General features: G+C 38.5%; 1 protein-coding gene across 2 annotated transcripts in view; it reads right to left on the bottom strand.

Moving 5' to 3' along the window:
• The window catches only part of FRMPD2 (FERM and PDZ domain containing 2), a 52184-nt gene extending 33748 nt beyond the window's left edge, over positions 1-18436 (bottom strand). Inside the window, exons 1-15 of one of the 2 annotated variants that reach the window (XM_063163595.1) lie at positions 18331-18436; positions 17318-17444; positions 15538-15669; positions 13103-13187; positions 10965-11115; positions 9277-9348; positions 8430-8604; positions 7477-7627; positions 7242-7380; positions 6218-6370; positions 4698-4883; positions 3661-3817; positions 2645-2855; positions 1701-1804; positions 625-723 (exon numbers count right to left, since the gene is read on the bottom strand). In XM_063163595.1, coding sequence (XP_063019665.1) covers positions 625-723; positions 1701-1804; positions 2645-2855; positions 3661-3817; positions 4698-4883; positions 6218-6370; positions 7242-7380; positions 7477-7627; positions 8430-8604; positions 9277-9348; positions 10965-11115; positions 13103-13187; positions 15538-15669; positions 17318-17444; positions 18331-18363 — 1975 coding nt within the window. In that variant the 5' untranslated portion in view covers positions 18364-18436. Of the gene's footprint in view, positions 1-624; positions 724-1700; positions 1805-2644; positions 2856-3660; positions 3818-4697; positions 4884-6217; positions 6371-7241; positions 7381-7476; positions 7628-8429; positions 8605-9276; positions 9349-10964; positions 11116-13102; positions 13188-15537; positions 15670-17317; positions 17445-18330 lie in introns of those variants that run through there. The other variant, XM_063163596.1, reaches the window with a different exon arrangement.
• Between the last annotated feature and the right edge of the window lie 757 nt (positions 18437-19193).

Below are 19193 nucleotides of genomic sequence, written 5' to 3'. Positions count from 1 at the left end.
AGTTTCACTATCCTAACTCTGACTATTGAAATATATTCTTCTCACTTCTGTAATAGTTGAATTTGGGATTAGGATGTTACACACAGACCTGCACCATTTATAAATTTGATTTTTAATTGTATTAATGGTCATTTTAAAACATGACAGTCTGAACTTCTGAAGTCATCCACAAGAACTCGATACAGTGTGATTAAGGTATTATATAACAAAAATATTATCCAGATAATAATCCAAAAGTTGGGAAACATTTATGCAAAGTTGGTGTAAATATTTTACACCCTCACAGGCACCACCTGTAAGGTCTAAGATAAATAAAATCAGTACATGTGTATTTCAGATACAAAACTAAAACCGTGGTTTTCTCAATCTACTCTTAGCACTTGGTTCCTTTGCTCTCTGTGGCCTTATTTAATCCTCTGAAAATGTCATGGTCTTGATTTTTGTTCTTAGTCCTTTTCAGTCCTGGAAGTTCTGAGTCCTTCACAAAGATTGGTACTCTTACTCTATAAGAAGAATAAATGGACTAAAGGATTTTACAGTTTTGCCCAGCCTGAGTTAGCAAGCATCAGTGTTAGCACCGGGACCTGATAGTCCCAGTAACAAACATTTATGTTCCTTACTTACCAAATCCATTCTTAGGGTCACGTTTTAGGCTGACACATATGATTTCTCTTTCTAGACCACTTAGCAAAACTTCCTTTTGGGTGGCTGGTGATCCAGGTGCTGCAGAAACAAAACAGCTAGAATAAATGTAGATTAATGCTAGGAGACAGCATGCTGGGAATATTCATGTAGTATGCAAAACTAAGGCTTCAAAATTAATATATGTTTTATCCTTGACTTCAACATTACTGTTACTTTGAATCAATCTAATTCTGGAAGGAAGCTCAAACAAGTGTTCAGAAGTTTACATTCTTTCTAAAAAACTCTTTACAGAACTGTGCAACCTTGTCCTACAATGTTCCTTTCTGGGACAATATATGTTTTCCTGCAATGTTTTTATTAAGATTAGAATATTTAAAGAGTCAAGCATGTAGTGCCCATTGAACCTGAGGGTGATTTGGACACAAAATCTCCTGTGGGCTCCAGCCTTAGGCCCTGTGGGACCTGAAGGTGCAGTCCAACCAACACTGATTGCAACGGTGACTACTTAACATTGGGCAACTGCCACAGTGTGTTTATAGTAGTGTTCTAATTTTTAAATAGACTAACCAGATAAGCATAACTTCATGTTCCATAGATTGGCTCCCCATGTGCCTGCAGTCTGGCTTCTGATAGAAAATTAGATATTCAGTCCTTAGTATCATGCAAGTGCAAGAGCAGAGTAAAGACCTGGAGCCTATGCTGTCTCATGCATTATTTATTGAGTTGTAGATCTCAGTTTTGAACCAAACAATGACCTCTGAGCACAGGGATATTGTCCCATGCAAGAGTCTCTGGGTATACTGAACTACATCTCTGTAGAGCATTATGCACCATTATAGAATCATTTTACCACCAAGTCCCTTACCACTGAACCTGATGCAAAGTGGGACTTAAGGGGAAGAAAACAGCTTGTCTTGCTAAACTCTGGACTAATTTCCAGGACTAGAAGGAAAAAAAATAGTCTTTAATCTGTAAGTAAAATACATGTTGGTCTCCTTCTATTGAAACAATAAACATGGAAGGGTACTGTCTCTCTTTATGATTAATATACTCACCACTGATGGTGTTCTGAGTTGAATGGATAGAGAGAAAATCATAACTCCTTTGCTTTCCATTCAAATTGATGTGCATTTCTGACTGGGATAGCCCTGACAGAGACCTGCAGGGCAGGAAAGGAAGACTGTTACAATAAAAAAATCAGCAGTGGTATTTGTCAGAGCTGAGTTGGGAATGCACAGGTTTATAGCCTTTCAATGAGTATTCTGATTTCTGGGACATATTTCATTTTAGGGGAGTAGTGGTTTATCCTTGCCAGTGTTTACTTCCAAATAACAGCTGCCATTAGACCACTCATCGTGACTGATTCCTCCTGTGTTTTGCTCTGAGCTGACAGCAGGTATCAGGAAAACACAGCATAGCTTCCCCATCATTCATTTAGTCCATTTAGACAAAACCATGTCTGAAAGTTTTTCTGGTAGTTCATGTTCTCCTCGACTCTATTCTAACTCTTAGTGCTCTAAAAGGCACTAGAATTCATCTTGAGGCTGTGCAGCTATAGTAACCACCTACACAGGTGAATGCACCAAAACAAAGAGGGAGAAGTTCTTGCACTGTTCCCTATGAATTGCACATTTGGACATGGAGGAATCAACTAAGTAATGATCTCTGCATTCCTGCTCAAAACCAGCTCCTGATGGTTTTTTAATTCACATACCATAATTTCCAGTGAAGATACAGACATTGAAGATTTTACATTTATTCTTCCTCATTTTTATACTTCCTCACAACCCAATAAATGGTTTATTCTTGAGTCTGGTACAAATTTAAATGTCATTCTTTTTCAAGTTGTTCTCTCTTAGTCTATTAACTTCCTGCCTGCATTTGCAGTGCTGCTGGCACCATGGAGCCCCAGACCTTTTGGTGTGACCACAGTAAGAACTTAAAAAAAATAGTTTATGCCTGAGTCTTACACATGTTCAGAGAGAAAAGGCAAACCTACCTGCCAAGGTTGCTTTTGTGTCTAGTCCTATTGTTGGTTTCCACGCTGAGGTTATCACAAGATTTGCTCATCATCCCAGCAGAAAGGTTTTCCAGGTTTGCGCCATAGAGCACATTCTCTGAGCGAGACAGTCTCTGAATAAGGGCAAGGTGTTCACGCTGAGCTGCATACGCAGAATTTGATTTGTCTATTTCCACAAATTTACTGTCCTCTGAATGAGAAGCAAGAGAAGGGAAGCAAAGATAAATCCACTGATATTATTGCATTTTTTAAGCTTAAAGTAAATTTAAATCTTTTGAATATGCCAGGAAAAAATTACAGCTATATTGGTTCTTTTATCCTTTATATTACAGATATATTTGTTCTTTTATCCTTAAGGATACCTAGGCCTTGGGGTAAGTAGAAGGAGTTTTCTTTCATAAAAAGCATATGCTGCATTTAGGTTTAATTTCTGTGAATTATACTACAAATGCATTTTCCACAAAGACAGGTGAAATGTACAACCCTATATAATTTAAACCTGAATATTTCTGTGAAGTGTATTTTGTAAATGATTGGTGTATAAGAAACATCTGTCTTTCAGAGTCTGAATTATCCAGGTTGGTAGTTTCTCATCCTTCACAGGCCTTCCACTCCAGCATATTTGTATCTGGGAAGATAGAAACTCTAGGAACATGTGCTCTCCAGAGTTCAGAGAGACACCAAGGAACTGAGTCGTTTGCACAAGTGAAGTCAAATGGGGACCATCTTGGTGGTAACACTTGCTGTCCAGTTTTCTATCTTTCTGTGAAATCTACTACTTGCTTAATGATGCCTGGACTCTGCTATATAAAAATCTGTCCTCTCAAAAGATTTCATTTTTCTGAAACAAGACGGTGATGAAGAAGATATTCATTGGGTAGGCTCGAGAGGGGACTTGGAGGATGGAGAGACAGCAGGAAATTGGAGACACATTGAAAAATAAAACAAAAACTCGGCTTGATACAGACTAGCATAAACACAGGTTTAAAATATACCTGATGAGGTTTGACGAAGTTGCCTAGAATTCATCTGTGCATTGAATTTGTGCTGGGCAGAGCAGAGGTCCAGTAGGTATTTACATGTCTTTGCTGTATCAGTAATGAAGGTGTGTTTCTTACCACTGAAACTGCTTTCAATCATGAATTTTTTTCTCTGAAGAGGATAAAAAAGCACAGGTTGCTTTATATATCAGTCATTACACTGAGGCACTGACAGTTCATTTATATAATCTTGTTGGTTTGTTCAGTTGTATTTATGCCTGACTGCATCCCTTTTTTTCTCAGTAAATGACTGTTGTAAATTCAGCACTTGTAAGCCAGGTCATTGGGATCAGAACTCTTCTATGTCAAAAGTCAAGAACCTTAGGACATTGAATGCAGTGATAGCAGGTTGCTAAAAATGCAAAATTTGGCCCTACAGATGTTAAAATTATTAAACAAATTTAATATGAAAAGGAACATATCTTCAAGGGGGAGAAGGACCATTTTTGGAGAGCAAACAAGCTGGGAAATGTGTGATCCAGTTTGACACCTAAACTGTACAACAGTACATTGATATACCTCTAATGTCAAAATCCCATTTAGAAATGGGTCACAGTCTTATCACCAATACTCATTTGTTAACAGTCTTCAATATACTAAGAGATGAGGGTGGGAATAATGAGATCTGGAAAGTGGAAGACATCATCCCATGACCTGATGTAGGCATAAAAACAGAAGAAAAGAGCAGTAAAGACAAGAGAGGAATGGATATGGAACATACTGTGGAGAGATTTGGCATAGTCTCTGTAATAGTCAGCACCAGATTATTCAGTTTTATGGTAATTTGTCTTTGGCCTTGGCATAAATACTGCAGAACTATACTTCACAAAGAACTCAGTATGTTCATATGCACATCCAGATCCAGCTTTGATTTTAAACTCTTTTCAGAAAGGACTCGCCCATACAGAGTGAATCTAATTCTTGTTCTGAATGCAATTAATTTATCAAAGCAACAGGAAGGCAGTAAAGAGATTCAGTTAGTTCCAACTCACATGAGCTGAAATTCTCTCTGTTTCACGCCACTGAAATCTTAAACTGGCAATTCTTGTGTGATTTTTGTTCTCATAGACGATGATGCCTTTGGCACAGATTCCCAGGATGATGTCCCCTTCTGTCCCTTTCTTCTCTTGGGACACACGATAGAATAACACTCCATATTCAGGAAGCTGCTGAGTCACCTTTAGAGAAAAAGTGCTTTTACCATGCCTTACTCAGAAAGATTCATGGGAAGAAAGGTAGATAGAGGAGAAAATGCTTCTGAGTGTCTGAGGAGCCAGTGTCTGCCCCTGCCATCTAACCATGCAGGGGATATTCTGAGAAACTCACCCAGAGGTTCTGGGTGTTCATGCTTGTCTTTCTACCTGCTGTACTTGGCCACAAAAGTGTTAAAATGTGACTCAGACACATTACAGAACTATGGAATATGACTGGGATTTACTGTCTGATCTGCAGACCAATGTGAGTTTATCCTAAAACCCTACATTTTCTTTCTGGGAAGCTAATGTAGAATCCTCAAATGACTTTTCAATTGTGAACAGAGATTTTCAGTGACCAAAATAAAACACTTTAAGAAGATCTGTTTTCTCAGAAAGTAACCAAAGTACAAATGTTCAGGTCCTGAAAACTGGGGCATCTATAATCACTAGATGAATCTGGGTTTTAATTTTTAATCCCTTTCATATTTGGAATTTACATGCTCTTGCCATGGGGTCTGTCTTTCTTACTTTCTATGATGAGTTGGCTCCTTCTACAGATTTATTCATTGAAACAGATACTAACAAAGCTGCTTTTTCTTCATGGGATTTGCCACACATGATGGGACTGTCATTAAGGCTAAGCTTCAATCTATTTCTTCAATTGCACTGACAGTGTTAGATGAGGAACTAATATAATTAAATAGCAACTAAACTATGATGCTATAAATACCAGCATGGGGCACTGCAGCAAAATGACTACTGGTATTTATCCATTATCTAATCCCTGATATTTTTCATTTCATGGAAAGCAAAGAGGTTTGGGGAGAAATAGAAACTAGCAGGAAAAAAGTGAAATCCCACATCATCATGACACTTTAGAGCCCTAGAGAAATAGTCAAGTGAGAAAATACTTCAGATAATTCCTTCCTCCCTTCCAGGGCTCGCAGATACTTTTAAACAAACAATTGCTACATGTTTAGGAAGTGGCTGAACAGCTGCTGTAATTTCAGAAGTCAAAAAAGTGCTTATTCTCATGTTTTATAATCTTCTGGAGCCCAGACATGTTGGTAACATGCCAAAAATTTACATCAAACCTTAGAATGTTGCAAATACACCAAAACATGCTATAAAAACTCTCAGTGATAAGTGACAGTATCTACAGCAGAATGAAATTCTGAGGTTTTTGTTGACTATTCAAATTTTTTCACCATATATAAAATCCACTGTGTCAGGCAAGAAGAAAATAGACAATGTTAAATAGAGAGGGGCTTTCTGCCTCAAAATTAATAAATAATGTTTGGGGCATGGCAAGTTACCTTTAAAAACTCCAGTTCAGCTTCATCCTCAAATAGGGAGCGATTCATGCGATGTAATTTAGCAAGCTCTCGCTGTACGTATGCCAGGGTCATTTTCTCTATTCGACTGGCTGGGACGTAGTCTTCAACACGAAAATAGCTCTTCCCATGCATCTGGGGGAGAAAAAATTGAAAAAACAAAAAGACAGGAGCCTTTTGTTCTTTCTTGACTTTTCTTATTCGTTGTATTTCATTTCCAGGGTGACCCATTTGCAGAAGTCACCCTGCTGCCATTTCCCAAAGGAAAGTGGGAACAGCATGTGGTGTCCTGACAGCCAAATTGCCTCTTGCCCCTGTGCTCAGGCAGATGCTAAAACTTCTTTGGGCAGAGGGGAGAAAGGAGCTGGGCCTGCAGGTGTGTCCTGCTCTTAGAGCTGACAGCTACAGCTGCATCAGTACAACCTACAGTGGGGGACCCCTTGCCATGGTGGATCTGACCACTCAGAGTTCAATCAACAGAGCTATCCTGATTTACATAGGTGAAGATATGGAAGCCAACATAAATGGGTGTTTTCTTTACACTTGAAAACTAGGACAGCTAGTTCAGAGATGCAGAGACCTCCCTGTCTTTGCAGCTTGTGGATCTGAGCCTAGACATAAGATAGCTGTGAATTCTGAAGTGTGCCTTTGCTTTTGTCTTCCTTATTTACTAATCTCTTTAAGCCCCTCTGTACATCCAAGCTGGGCCTGTGTTGGAAAATTTCTACAGATTTTCTGGAGTTCCTAGGGTATATTATCAATTATGAAGGACCTAGACTCTCTCATCATTCTGCCACATTCCCTGGTAAATTCACCTGGCTCATTACTACTCTATAATCAGGAATATTTTAATAATTTTTATAATTGAGTCTGAAGGACTTATCTGGAGGACTTAACTGAAGTTCTCTGCTATTCACATTTCTTCTTTAAACTCTATGTCACAAACAAAAAGCTGCAAAAGTTGTAGAGAGAGACCTCTGAGATATACTGTATTATTTCTGCACACCTCAGAAGCATAATTGCCAAGCTCTGCCTGTAAAGCCAAAGCGCCGAGTTTCAGGGCAGTCTCATCACTGCAATATAATCGCTCCTCCAAAATATCTTTACGAAGCTGCAGGTAAAACTGATGCCTTGTCAAGCCATGCCTGGAATAGAAAAGGATTTAGGAACTCAGGAGGAGCTTTGGATAGTATCTCTAAATGCTACTGGGTTTCCTTCAGTCAGCAGAATTTTGCACTTACTGAATAACATTAAAGTGGTTGACAAAGAATTTTATCCTTATAAAGAGAGTGAAATTAATGATGGACATTTTCTTCTTGGGTTGGTCATTCCAGCCATCTGGGGCCACTTTGTAGAGTTTGGTGTCCTCATCCAAAAAGAAGAATTCTTTACCTGAAATGAGAATTTTGGGCTCTGTGATAAACCTGGATATACTTCAGCAGCTTAGTTCTGCTGTCTTCATAGAGTGCATCACTAGCAATAAAAAATGAAATGGATTTGGGATGTCAGCTGAGATTTACTTCTCTGTGTCATGATTTAACTTATTCCTCATTTGATGTAGAACTTAGGACAGTATGTAATTTTGGATTACAAATGTTAGATGTTGGATTAGTATGGTATCTGATAAATCACTCAAGGATTCATGGGGCTTGCATTCTTCTCACCACTCAGGTTCTGCTCATGCCCTACACACAAGGTGTGCTCTTTCCCAGAGCCTCAACTGTGCCTGCCATCAGAAAGGGACTGGGGAGATGTGGGTCTGGCAGATAACACAGCTGAGCCTGTATCCCACTTATATCTAGGAATAAGCACAGGCAGCCTTTCCCAGTGCAATGCTTCCTGGAATTTCTGCTGGAGCTGCATGGCTCAGTGTTATTTGAGTGCAAGGCTGGGACACAGCCATTTCTGCCTGGGAGTATCAACCTGTAAATGGTTTATGGCTGTGCTGATGCACAGTCCTAGGGCAGACAGGCTTTACATGAGTGCAGTGCAGTTCAATCCAACATACCTTACTTCTGCACAAGCTTTGTATCTGCTTCTACCTAAGGATCTTAAAGGATCTTTGAATGAATTCTTGATGAATGATTCTTTGATGAATTCTTGAATGATTCTTTGATGAATTCTTACTGGAATTCATTGATAAAGTAACTACAGAGGCACTGAGGGACAGAGCTGTACTTAACTGTCTCATTACCTTTCAGGTAAGCCAAGCCAAAGTAGAAATGTTCCACCAAGTTTGCATATGCCACCACAGTGTTGAAAACATCTCTTGCCTTGGTCTTGATGTCACATTGCACCTCAAGGCACTGCCCATTGAGTAGAATCACATTGAGATCCCTTTGGGACAAATAGGATTTCCCTTTTTTAGTCTAAGAACATGCAAGAAAGAATGAAGAATGAGTGCCAAGTACAAGCAGTGCAAGTTCCACAGCATTTTATTACTGAGGCTCACAAGTAGCCTGTCTCTATGCAACCTGATGGAATTGGGCACCACACCATGCTATTCTCTGTCTCCCTCTCATAAACTAATGTCACAAACCTTTCTAATTTTCTTAAAACCCAAAGAATCACAAAAAAACAGCTGAGCATACTCAAATTCTCCAGTCACCAGGGTTATTCTAGATTTGGGGCTAATTCCAAATTTGCTTTGCTCTCATTTTTGCTGCTGTCTCTGTCAACTTTCTACCTTATCTTGATGAAAAGTAAAGCATGTGCTTGCAAGCTGGAGAAGTTCCATACATTGGAACTAGATGTCATATTGCAGATTTGCTCTACAGTCTTTGTCTCATAGCTCTAGGGCTAAAGTGAGCATTCTTAGCCGAGAAGGATAAATTAAGCTTTTTTTGCACCAACAGAAATAACTAAAAAGCACTAATAATTAAAGCACATCCTTTCAAGTCTCAATACCTCTGCAGGAACTCTAGCTAGTTTTGAGAGGAGGACATGGAGAAAATGCTGGCTTGAGGCTCAGGTGCTACTTACAAAGAACCCTGACTAAAATGTCACTGGATTAGTTCTAGATTCTTAATGTTCATTCTTACCACAATTGATCCAGGCAGCTGTAAGGTCACTGGTGGCTCACTAGACAAAATAACAAATTCTGGACCTGAAAACTGCAAGGAGGCAATTTAGAAATTTAGTGAGTCTTCTTAATGGAATTAAGATCTTGAACACAAGTATCAATAAAACCCATTTCTATTGTTCTATATTCTGGACCTAATTGACTTCAGTGTCTAATAAGGTGCAGATGTTGACTGATGGCTTCTCTCTGTTTGGGGTCTCTCCTGTGTGGACTCTCCAGGGTCTAAGTAGAGGTAAGCTCATGCTGAGACCTTTTCTTCTGTAAAGTCACTTAATCAAGATCCATTTCCTTTGCAAGGCACCTATTTTCATGACACTTATAGAAACTTAATTTATTCTGAGACCTTTTCTCATTTGATTCCCAAATTCTCTGAGGACAGTCACAGACATGTAAACACACACATACACACTGCTGTGATTGAATAAACCCAGCTTCCCTATGAACTAAACTGGAATGCAGAGCTGCTTTCTTCCCCATAATAAGGGCTGACTGATGGTTCTTATTAGTAGACATTGTATTCTTTTGTTTTAATTTCAAAAAACTTCAACAGTTTTAAGGTCTTTTTTTCTTGCTGAGTATCCACCTCAACTAATTTTATATATTGGGTTTTCATCAGATACATCTATGCTTTTAGATCTCTTAAGCAGACAGAAATAATTAAATGTGTTCAAGTAATAAGATGTGAATCCTTCCAGCTGTTCACCATGACTTAGTAACTGGACTCATTTAGATACTTAAAAAAAATAGTTTAATAATACTATGGTCCTACCAACAGACAATGCAGTCATTAAAGAGGGACTAACACTATGTTGTAACAGTTGCTGAACTCCTGTGAAAGGCTGTTATATTCCCCACAAAAACCATAATAAGAAAATTTAAAACAAAATTTATATGAGGAAAGATAATTTTTCAAAGTATCTAACTGAAGCTTTTGACCAAATTTTTGTCACTGGTCACTACTGAGGTTCTGAACTGGGAGGAGATGAAAGGGCTCATCAGCCTGAAACCTGTCCATTCTTGTTCCACAACAGAAAACTCCATATGAAGGATCATGGTGGAGTTTTCTGTGATTCAGTTATTTCTGAATTTTTGCAATCCGGAAAAGATTGCAAAACAACATACCATTTAAAGAAACATTATCCTTTCCATTTAACAGAGTCCTACCACAACTTAGCAAGTAGCAATAGTCAATTAGGAGAACTACTGTCTGGGCACATTCACTGCCAGCCCATGCTTTCTGTCCAGACATGCACTGTAAAAAAAATTAACTCCTTTCAGCATCATTGGCTGGCAGACATTTGGGTAAAGTGTCTCTGTAAATTTTTTTGCTATTCTGAAGCTGCTGTGAAAGTGGTTGGTGAAAACAGTCCATATGGTGTTTGATGCTGGCAGAAATCATATGTAGGTCAGAGAGGTTTCAATTATGAGCTTTTGCATAGTCCTTATGAACAATTGCTTTCACTGCCTTCAGTTCTGACAGCACAACTGGATTATGCCTAATTTGGAGTCTGTCAATTTAGAATACTCATCTAATAAGATGAGTCAGTAGTTATTATGCACATCACTGTCAAACAAAAATTAGATGAGAGGCTTCTCTTTAGTGATATTTACATTTTGAAATCAGCTTATATCTTTTTCATCATTCACCTTTTCCTTCCTGTGGAAGAAACATTTCTGTGATGCAGCAGCTGCTGAGTAGTCCTTTGTGGACACAGAGAAGGTGGAGCCCAAGCTCAGCAGGTTCTGTCGGCCGTTCCTCTGAGTTCCAGCTGGGATTTCTTCTACAGCGCTCACCGACCTCCAAGGGAAATGTCATAGTGAGGAAAATGTAAAACATGCAGTCAACACAACAGCGACCTGGGGACAGAGAGCTTAAGGTACAGTAACTACTGGAATACTATGAAGTCCAGGGCAATGTCTGCTATAAGCTCTTTAATGTTTCTTTAGAGAAAAAGAGAAATAATTTAACAGGAGTAATATTACTGGTGCCCTTTATAAGTAAATCTTAACTCTGCTTTGATTCAATAGAGTCAGGTTTGTTTCTTTTCTTGATTTGGTGAGCCAGGTCCAGCTGGTTTAACTTTGGTGAAACCAACAGGCAAAGACTGTAGCCTCATTCCCTTCTGGGAATTCTACAGGATGAAGCAAATTCCTCATTTATTATTTTCTCAAGAAAAAAGCTTCAGAAAGCCTTAACATTTGTTGTTTCATTATTCAGAATCTTCCAAGAATGGGAATTAAATTATTTGAATACTAATTCATTAGGATAAATTAACGTCCTAGGGAACTGAGGGAATTTTCAATTTAATTAAGAAAAAGGTGTGTGAAATCTCAGATCAGAAAGCTCTCTTTGGTTTTAATGTAGAAAGTAATGGTGTTTTCCATGTGAGCATATATAGATGCTGTTGAACACATGTATAAATATAAGTGTATGTGTATAGTTAGACAAGTAGACAGAAACTTCTTTCTTGACAAAAGCAGCTACTATCCTGCAATCTCTTGTTGCAGTTTTACAGGTGTACTGGGATATCTCATATTGCCCAGATTATCATGGCTGATTTGTCAGGAAGTTCAAACTGTTTACTTGGGACACATTTAATTGGGAGTTGATCTAAATTGAGCATTTCCTGTGGGCCTGAATTACTCGTGTTAAAAGAAGAAACTCCTGTTTAACTGGGTCAGGAACCCAATTTAAATGGGATGTCTGTAGGGATTACATGGTGCTTAACTGTGGGATTCTGGTATTTGTGGTGCCTAGAGGCTGACAGTACTTACATCTCTTCTTCCTTTGGAAGCAGCCATGACTAGAGCTGCACTGTGCTAACACCCAGTCTGGAAAACTCTTGTTTGGCAGCAGTGGAGTTTCCCTGGCTTTTGAAAAGGAGTTAGTATCAGCTGTACAATCCTCAGTTTTCTTTGCCGATGTCTACAGGGCTGCAGTCCATGCCATGGCTCAAATGAGGCTAATCCTCATGACAGAGCAGAGGTCTTAACTGCTGGTGACCCTGGGTTACCTGCAACTCTCCAGTACAGTGGTGGTGCAGGGCTGGGTATGACTGACACAAGTGAGAGAAATCAGTATAAGCACTGAAGTGGAAATGCAAATGAAAATGATACATTACATACATGGTCTGACATAACCACTCCAGAACACTTAAGGTGTGACAGCACTTTAATGTGACAGCAAGGCAAGACCACATCCAAAATCTGAATGTTGACAAATAAGGACTCTGACAGAATGCCTTGACATGAAAAGTGATGACTATTCATACATTTTCAACAGATTTTTCCCTTCATAAACTATATAATTAGTAAGGTTAGAAAAGACCTCTAAGATCATCAAATCCATCCTTTCACAGTCTCTGTGGAGCAGCTTCCCATCTGTTTCAGTCACAGAGGGCTAGTGCTGCTTCCCTGCCTGGTGCAGACACAGCTGGGGCAGCTGTTCTGGGTGGCCTGTGGTATCTGGCAGGACACAGTGGTGCAGAGTAAATGTAGAAATCCTGAATTTCTTTGGTATGGATTGTGCAGGGCCCAAGTTCCATTCACTGGAGCTTTTGGACTGTTCCACTTGGAACCAAACCAAGTATAGGTGAATATTATTTATTTATTCTACATAATAGAATAATATGTATTTATTAGTTATTCTATATAAATAGTATCTATAAGCAAAACAGTGTCAAATGCAATTCAGGCCTTTTCTGATACTGTCATTGCCACACTAGTTCCTGGCTTCACTTGCTTATAAAACAGCTTCCATCTTGTAGAATCTGAATTGAGCTCACCTGTTTATGAAGAGCTTGTAGCTGCTTTCTGTTCTTGATCCACTAAGTGTGGTGTCACATGATCTGTGTGTCTCTGGAACTCTTCCTGCAATAAATAAAGGAAATTTCAATATTCAAGCAATAGTAGCAGCACTCAGCATCACAAGTTGGGACAATTACAACAGGGAAGAAATTTAGACTGGCAGCTTCCTCTCTTGTGTCCTTGCTTGGACATGATAAATGGCTATTTAATAGGATTAGTGAATTCTACACCAGCAGTATTCCCAGTTCCCTAGTTATTGTTACTTCCTCTTCATAACCCTTTATGTGAATGTAATTTGGAAAACAGCTGTGTAGGTACAATGGCTGTCATTTCCATCTCTATGGGGGTAATTTGTGAATCAGCTTTTTCTCTTCAGAAATTATGCCCAATTTTTGTTCTTCTATTTTCAGGCATAAAATGGGCAGAAAAAGGCATGAAACTTCTCTGGCTTAATCAGAGTAGAATATAAAATCAAATAAATGAAAATGTTTGTGTGTACTCCCCTGGTTACTTTCTATGTTAAATATATTGTGAATGTTTTTACAACAAAATAAAAACCACGGTAGGAGTAATGGAGGGGTTGTGGGGCCTTAGCAAATAAGGATTGCATTGTTTTTCACCTTCAGTCATCTCTGTTGCTACAAAATGGACAGGTGTGCTTTGGCCAAATAGATGAAGGTTGAAATTGAGGGGGAGAACCAGAGAGGGTTATTCAAGTGGTAGTTCTGTGAATGTTTCCTGTGTCAGCAGAGATGTTTGAAATCTTTAGGGAAGGGTGAGAAGGTTAAATTTTTGTTCACTTGGATCATTTCATTGATCTTATTTGAAGAATTGCATATCAAACTATTACATAAGTAGGATGATAGAGGTGGTAAGATAAGCTGTGTGGAAGCTTATCATGGAAGTAGAATAATTTTGATGAAACATTCATGCACTACACCCTGAGACTTCACTCTGAATTGCAACATGAAAACGTGACACTGAATTCTAGTGTACCAACCAACCAACTGCAATTTTGAAACTTAGAAAATCTGCAGTCCCATTGCTAAAATAAGCATAAACATGTGGGGATTTTTCAAGCTGCAGATGGTAGTGACAAAATGTGAGATTTGAGATAAGCTAGTTACCAAAGTTAAGATTCAATCCTGAAGCATGCTTTTTAATGAGAAAACCTCACATAATTCTCTGCTTGCACTGTGGTCTTAATATAATTGCATAAATATATTTTGACAAGACCATAAAATTCCCCTTAGTCTTTCTATATCAGCTGTTATAGCAGTGGGACAACTTGGCTACTTTCAGTGGCCAGACTGCCATGCTTTGATCACAAATCCAACACACACCTGACATTAAATTAACATGTATTCTTCAAAGAAGTTGATGCTCTAGATTTACTATATGTTAAAGGAGCTCCTAATGTACAGTTTTGATAGAGATATTCATCTCCTTTGATAATAGTGCTCTACTAGATGGTAATATTTCTTTTCATAGAAGAATTCTTTTTCTAAAATATATTATGTCATGAAAGAATGTGTGTGACAAACAAGCTCTCACATTCTGTTTACTCATGTATTTTTAGAATCCTGTCTTACAAAATCCTGAGTATGCACAGCTACCAGTGTTTCAGTGGAGACTGAGATATGCACAAAGTCACTGCAATGAGCCTTTGTCAAGTTTGTGACCAAAATGTCTTTTAAACTGCTTACAAAACAGATTTCTATTCTGACTTTACCTTCCCTGTGTGTGACTGTGTGTGTGACTCATGCATGTGTGTCACTCATGGAGCAGGTGCCGTCTCAGGGTTTTATTGCTGCTGGTATTGATTGCAATTCTGGAGCTTCAGAAAAGCACCTTGCAGGAGGAGAGCATTAACAGGAGTAACCTCCCTTTCCTCATCCTTGGGCTGAGGGCTTAGGGCTTAGAGGCTAAGACATGATGGGTTTTTTCCCAGGATGTGCCTAATTTCTCTCTGAGTTATGTCCTCATAGAACATTCACTCTTATTTATAGATTCAACTGATTTTGGAGTTGGCATCTTGACATTGCCCACCACATTGCATTTAAGGGGTAGCTCCACCTTTTCTGTGTCAAGACCCCATGTGCTAAAAACATAATGTCAAACTTTGTGACCTGCTGAGCAGCTTTACCTGGCAAAGGGGGCATGAAGCAAGAAGGAGCTGATGGGGTTACATGGTAACCAGGGAATATAGCTTTACTGTCAGACACAAGTGAAAAAGAATCTAATATAAAAGTATCTTTCTGCTCTACAATTTAGCACAAATATACCTCCCAAGTCACATAACCACAAGTTGCATAGGAATAACTATCACCTAGTATGTGGTCAGTCCCACACTTCAGGGGACAAAAGAGATGAATACATAATTCACAAACATAATCTTTTTTAAGAATCTTACCTCTCCTGTGTCCTCGGTTAGACAGTATCAAAGATGTACTTTCAGAAATACTATTAGAGTCACTATAATCCACAGAGAGTTGTCTGTAATCTTCTGTTGATTGACTATAGTTCATTAATCTGGGCCCTTTGTCTGGAAACAGGAAGGAAATGTGGTGAATCATATACTTTTATTATAAGTCATTGTATTTGCATGTTAATGTAAATAACATTTGGATGGGCTAATTTTTATATAGTCCTCATCCTTCTGTATTCTAACCCTGACTCCAATTCCTTAAAGACTGAGGAAAGCTTGGAAACTTAATTCTATTACTTTCATAATCTTATTCTGACCAAAATTTGCTTTCATACTTCTCAACTATTCCATATAAAACAAATCTAATACATTAATTCTGTTCTATATATTTAATTGAAAGGTTGCAAAGTGCAGATAACCTGCAAAGTTCTTATTCCTTGTACTCTGAGGTCCAAAACCTTGAGCTATAACTTCTTCTTTCTGTGTGCTGGTTGGACAATGTCCAAACAGAATCCACTACCAGAGTCAAATGCAGAAATTCCATTAAATGGGTCATCCTAAGGAATGCTGTCTTGCAAAGTGCAGCTCACACATTTTCAATATAATTGACACTCTAATTCATTGAAGTCCTTTGGCAAGTGAAAGTCAAGTGACCTGAGTCATGGACAAACACAGAGATCTCACCAGATACATTATCCCTAGAACTAGTGTAAGGAAACTGGCAGGAATTTGTGGCTAATACAGGGTTGAAAATAGGGCCATTTTGGCAGCAGAAGAATTTCTATCTACTTTTGCAAGTGTGAATCTACAAGCTCAGTTCTTGAGTGAGTGAACCAATATGCCTTGGGGAGTAGTTTTTCTGTATGTTTCCAAAAGAATCCCCTTTTCTTAGAAGCAATAATACCTAATAAAATGTTCCAGATATATTTAAGTCTGTTTGATTCTGGCTGATTTCACGGAGCATATGTGTGATTTACTGAATAGGAATTGTATTGTTCATATGCCTAATGCTGAGTATATTAAAAAAAATCCTGTGTAGCTTGGGCCAGCTTTCCCTTGCTCCAAAATCAGAGATCTCTGTCAAAGTGAACAGTACAGTGTGGACACTAGAAAAAAGACAGAATTACTTATAGAGTTATAGAATTACTCTGAAAGATAATAAATCTTGATCTTAGTCAAATTAAATAAAAAATTGGTATATACTGTTTTATATATATAGTGAGCAGGATTTGGCCTTGTCTTGAAATCACTCCAGCAATTCATGTATGAATTTATAAAACATCTTTTGAATAGAAAATTAAACTAAAATGAAAAAAAGAAACCACAAATCTTTGCTTGAATAATCAACTAAGAAAGTTGCATATATATTCCTTAATGGCAGGAAGATAATATCACAGAACCTCACCTTCAAAAATACACTGGAGTATGCAAAGTACAAAAGCAGTTTTGAAAGTAGAGGAGCTTTATATGCACAGGTTTTATGCAAAGTGCTTTAAGAGTCAAATCTGTGCAAGCTGATTTGTTATCGTTGCTTCACAGCCCTGAGTCTACTGTCCTTTGTGGAAATAAGGAAAAGAAACTTCACTGACTTGCCTCAGAGTCTTTCCTTTATGAAGTAATTTATATGTACAGCGGTAACTATCCTATCTAACACTACATGTAATCACTACAGCATGAAATTAAACAATCCATCTACTTTGGGAAAGACACAGAAAAGGCTGTCTGTATCCTTATTAGAGAGTTCAGGTTATAAATCTTTCTTTACCTTGGTGGAAATTCATCTGGGATGCCAGTGTTGAGGTGTCCGATATTTTTTCATGCAGTCTTTTCCTTATCACGTGACTTCTGTTGAGCTGGGAGGCTGTGCTGTCTTCAGTGACCACCTGCTCTGTCTGGAAGGCAGCAATATTCAAAGTCACTGTCATATGATATGTGAACTTCAGACTCTCACAGTGATGCGATCCTTGCCCTCTGGCTGTCAGAGGCTGCTGATCTGCTTTGGATAAGCAACTTCATTTTCTCAGAGTGACACAAAGTGGGACTGAGTATGTTGGTTCCATGCTCTCATATGTTGGTTCCATGCTCTCATGCTAGCTAAGTTTAAGAGGGGACACCCTCTGTTGCAGTAGCAAAGAGAGTAGTAAAGAGTGGAAGGGAAAAATTATTCTCAGAATCATATTGAATACTGACTGAAAACAAAAAATTTCTGGTGTGTTTTTTTCCATTGTCATTCAGCTTGTCAACAAAAATGGTTTCTGATATTTCCAATTTTGAAAAAATTTATCTGCTGATTTTTAAAGATCTCATGTGATCAAGTTTGATTGCACAGCAAATATTCAGTTCCACACAAGCACAATGACCTAACTTCCTAACATGATGTAAATGAGATTTCTTTGAATTTCATCAAGAAAGCCTGAAACCAGAATGGCAATGGAGAAATTTTTACAGTTGTGTAGAGTCCTTTACTTTGGCCAATATGAGGTCTCTGTAAAGGTTATCATTGCTTCAGTACTAACTAAAGAAATTAAGATACTGTAAGTACAAAATCACTTCAAATCACTTCCCAGGAGTGTAGAAGTGGTGTGTGAGATGGCTTCATTGCTTTATTTGCTTGTACACATGCCCACACAATTTCCTGCCTAGAAGTTTAGAACCAAATCTCACTTCCTTAATCCATACAAACATTAATTCTGGCAGTCACTCACCTGTCTCCCATGTTGCTGGGCACCTCTCTCACAACAGAAAAGGAGATGACTGGAGTGTGAGAGTAGTACTTACCTCACTGACACTTCCCACTGCAAACTGAACCATTCTCTTTATGTAGAATTTTGCTGGTAAGGAAGCAGATTCCTTCTGATGTGCTTCGCATGCTTCCAGAATGGATTCAGGAGAAAGTCTTCTATGTGGCAGATCTTCACACAGTGTCAGCAAGAGTGTATGTAGTTGGTCACTCAGCTGAAGGGACTGAGTCAAAATAGAGGTACTGTTAAATGACATCTCCCAGGGGACTGAAATCCTGTGTAAACTGGGATCAGGAATTTCTGTAAGCCTGGGTGAGAAACATGCACTGAATTCCTTTAGACTTTGGGAGAATTCCAGACAAGCAGCATCACATTAGCGGGATATAAATGGGATGCAGGATAGCCTTGGAGGGAATTGGCACCTCCAAGAATGATTGTTGCCCCAATAGGGGCTTCTTGGTGACAGACAGTTCAGGTTGCTCCAGAGCTTTGTTAATTAGACTGTGAATCTAAGATTCATGGAAGTAAGGTATGTGGTAGCATTAGCTTCAAAAAGGTGAGGAGTTTTACCAGCCACAACTGTTGTCATAGAGACCAGATACTTATATTTTAAGGCCATTTAGCTTATAAAGCTTTTTCTTTTAGAAGAATGTGAAGGGGAGGTTAAATCTACTAGAAATCTGTGCTCTCCAAATTGAGAACAAGCAACCAAAAGCATCAATATAGAAATGAAGCAAAATGTATGTTGCAAGTCTTTGGAAGGATTCTGGGTAAGGAAGAAACTTTTAATTTCAGCTTGCAGAGATACTGATAGAATTTGTTCAGAAATAAGGGGAGTCATTTAGCTTTATTCTTCCATTCTATTTTTGAAAAAGCACACAAATATGCACAGCATCACAA

The sequence above is a fragment of the Melospiza melodia genome, chromosome 9, assembly GCF_035770615.1.
Source record: "Melospiza melodia melodia isolate bMelMel2 chromosome 9, bMelMel2.pri, whole genome shotgun sequence".
Classification (NCBI taxonomy): Eukaryota; Metazoa; Chordata; class Aves; order Passeriformes; family Passerellidae; genus Melospiza; species Melospiza melodia.
This window is presented reverse-complemented; position numbering and strand designations above follow the sequence as displayed.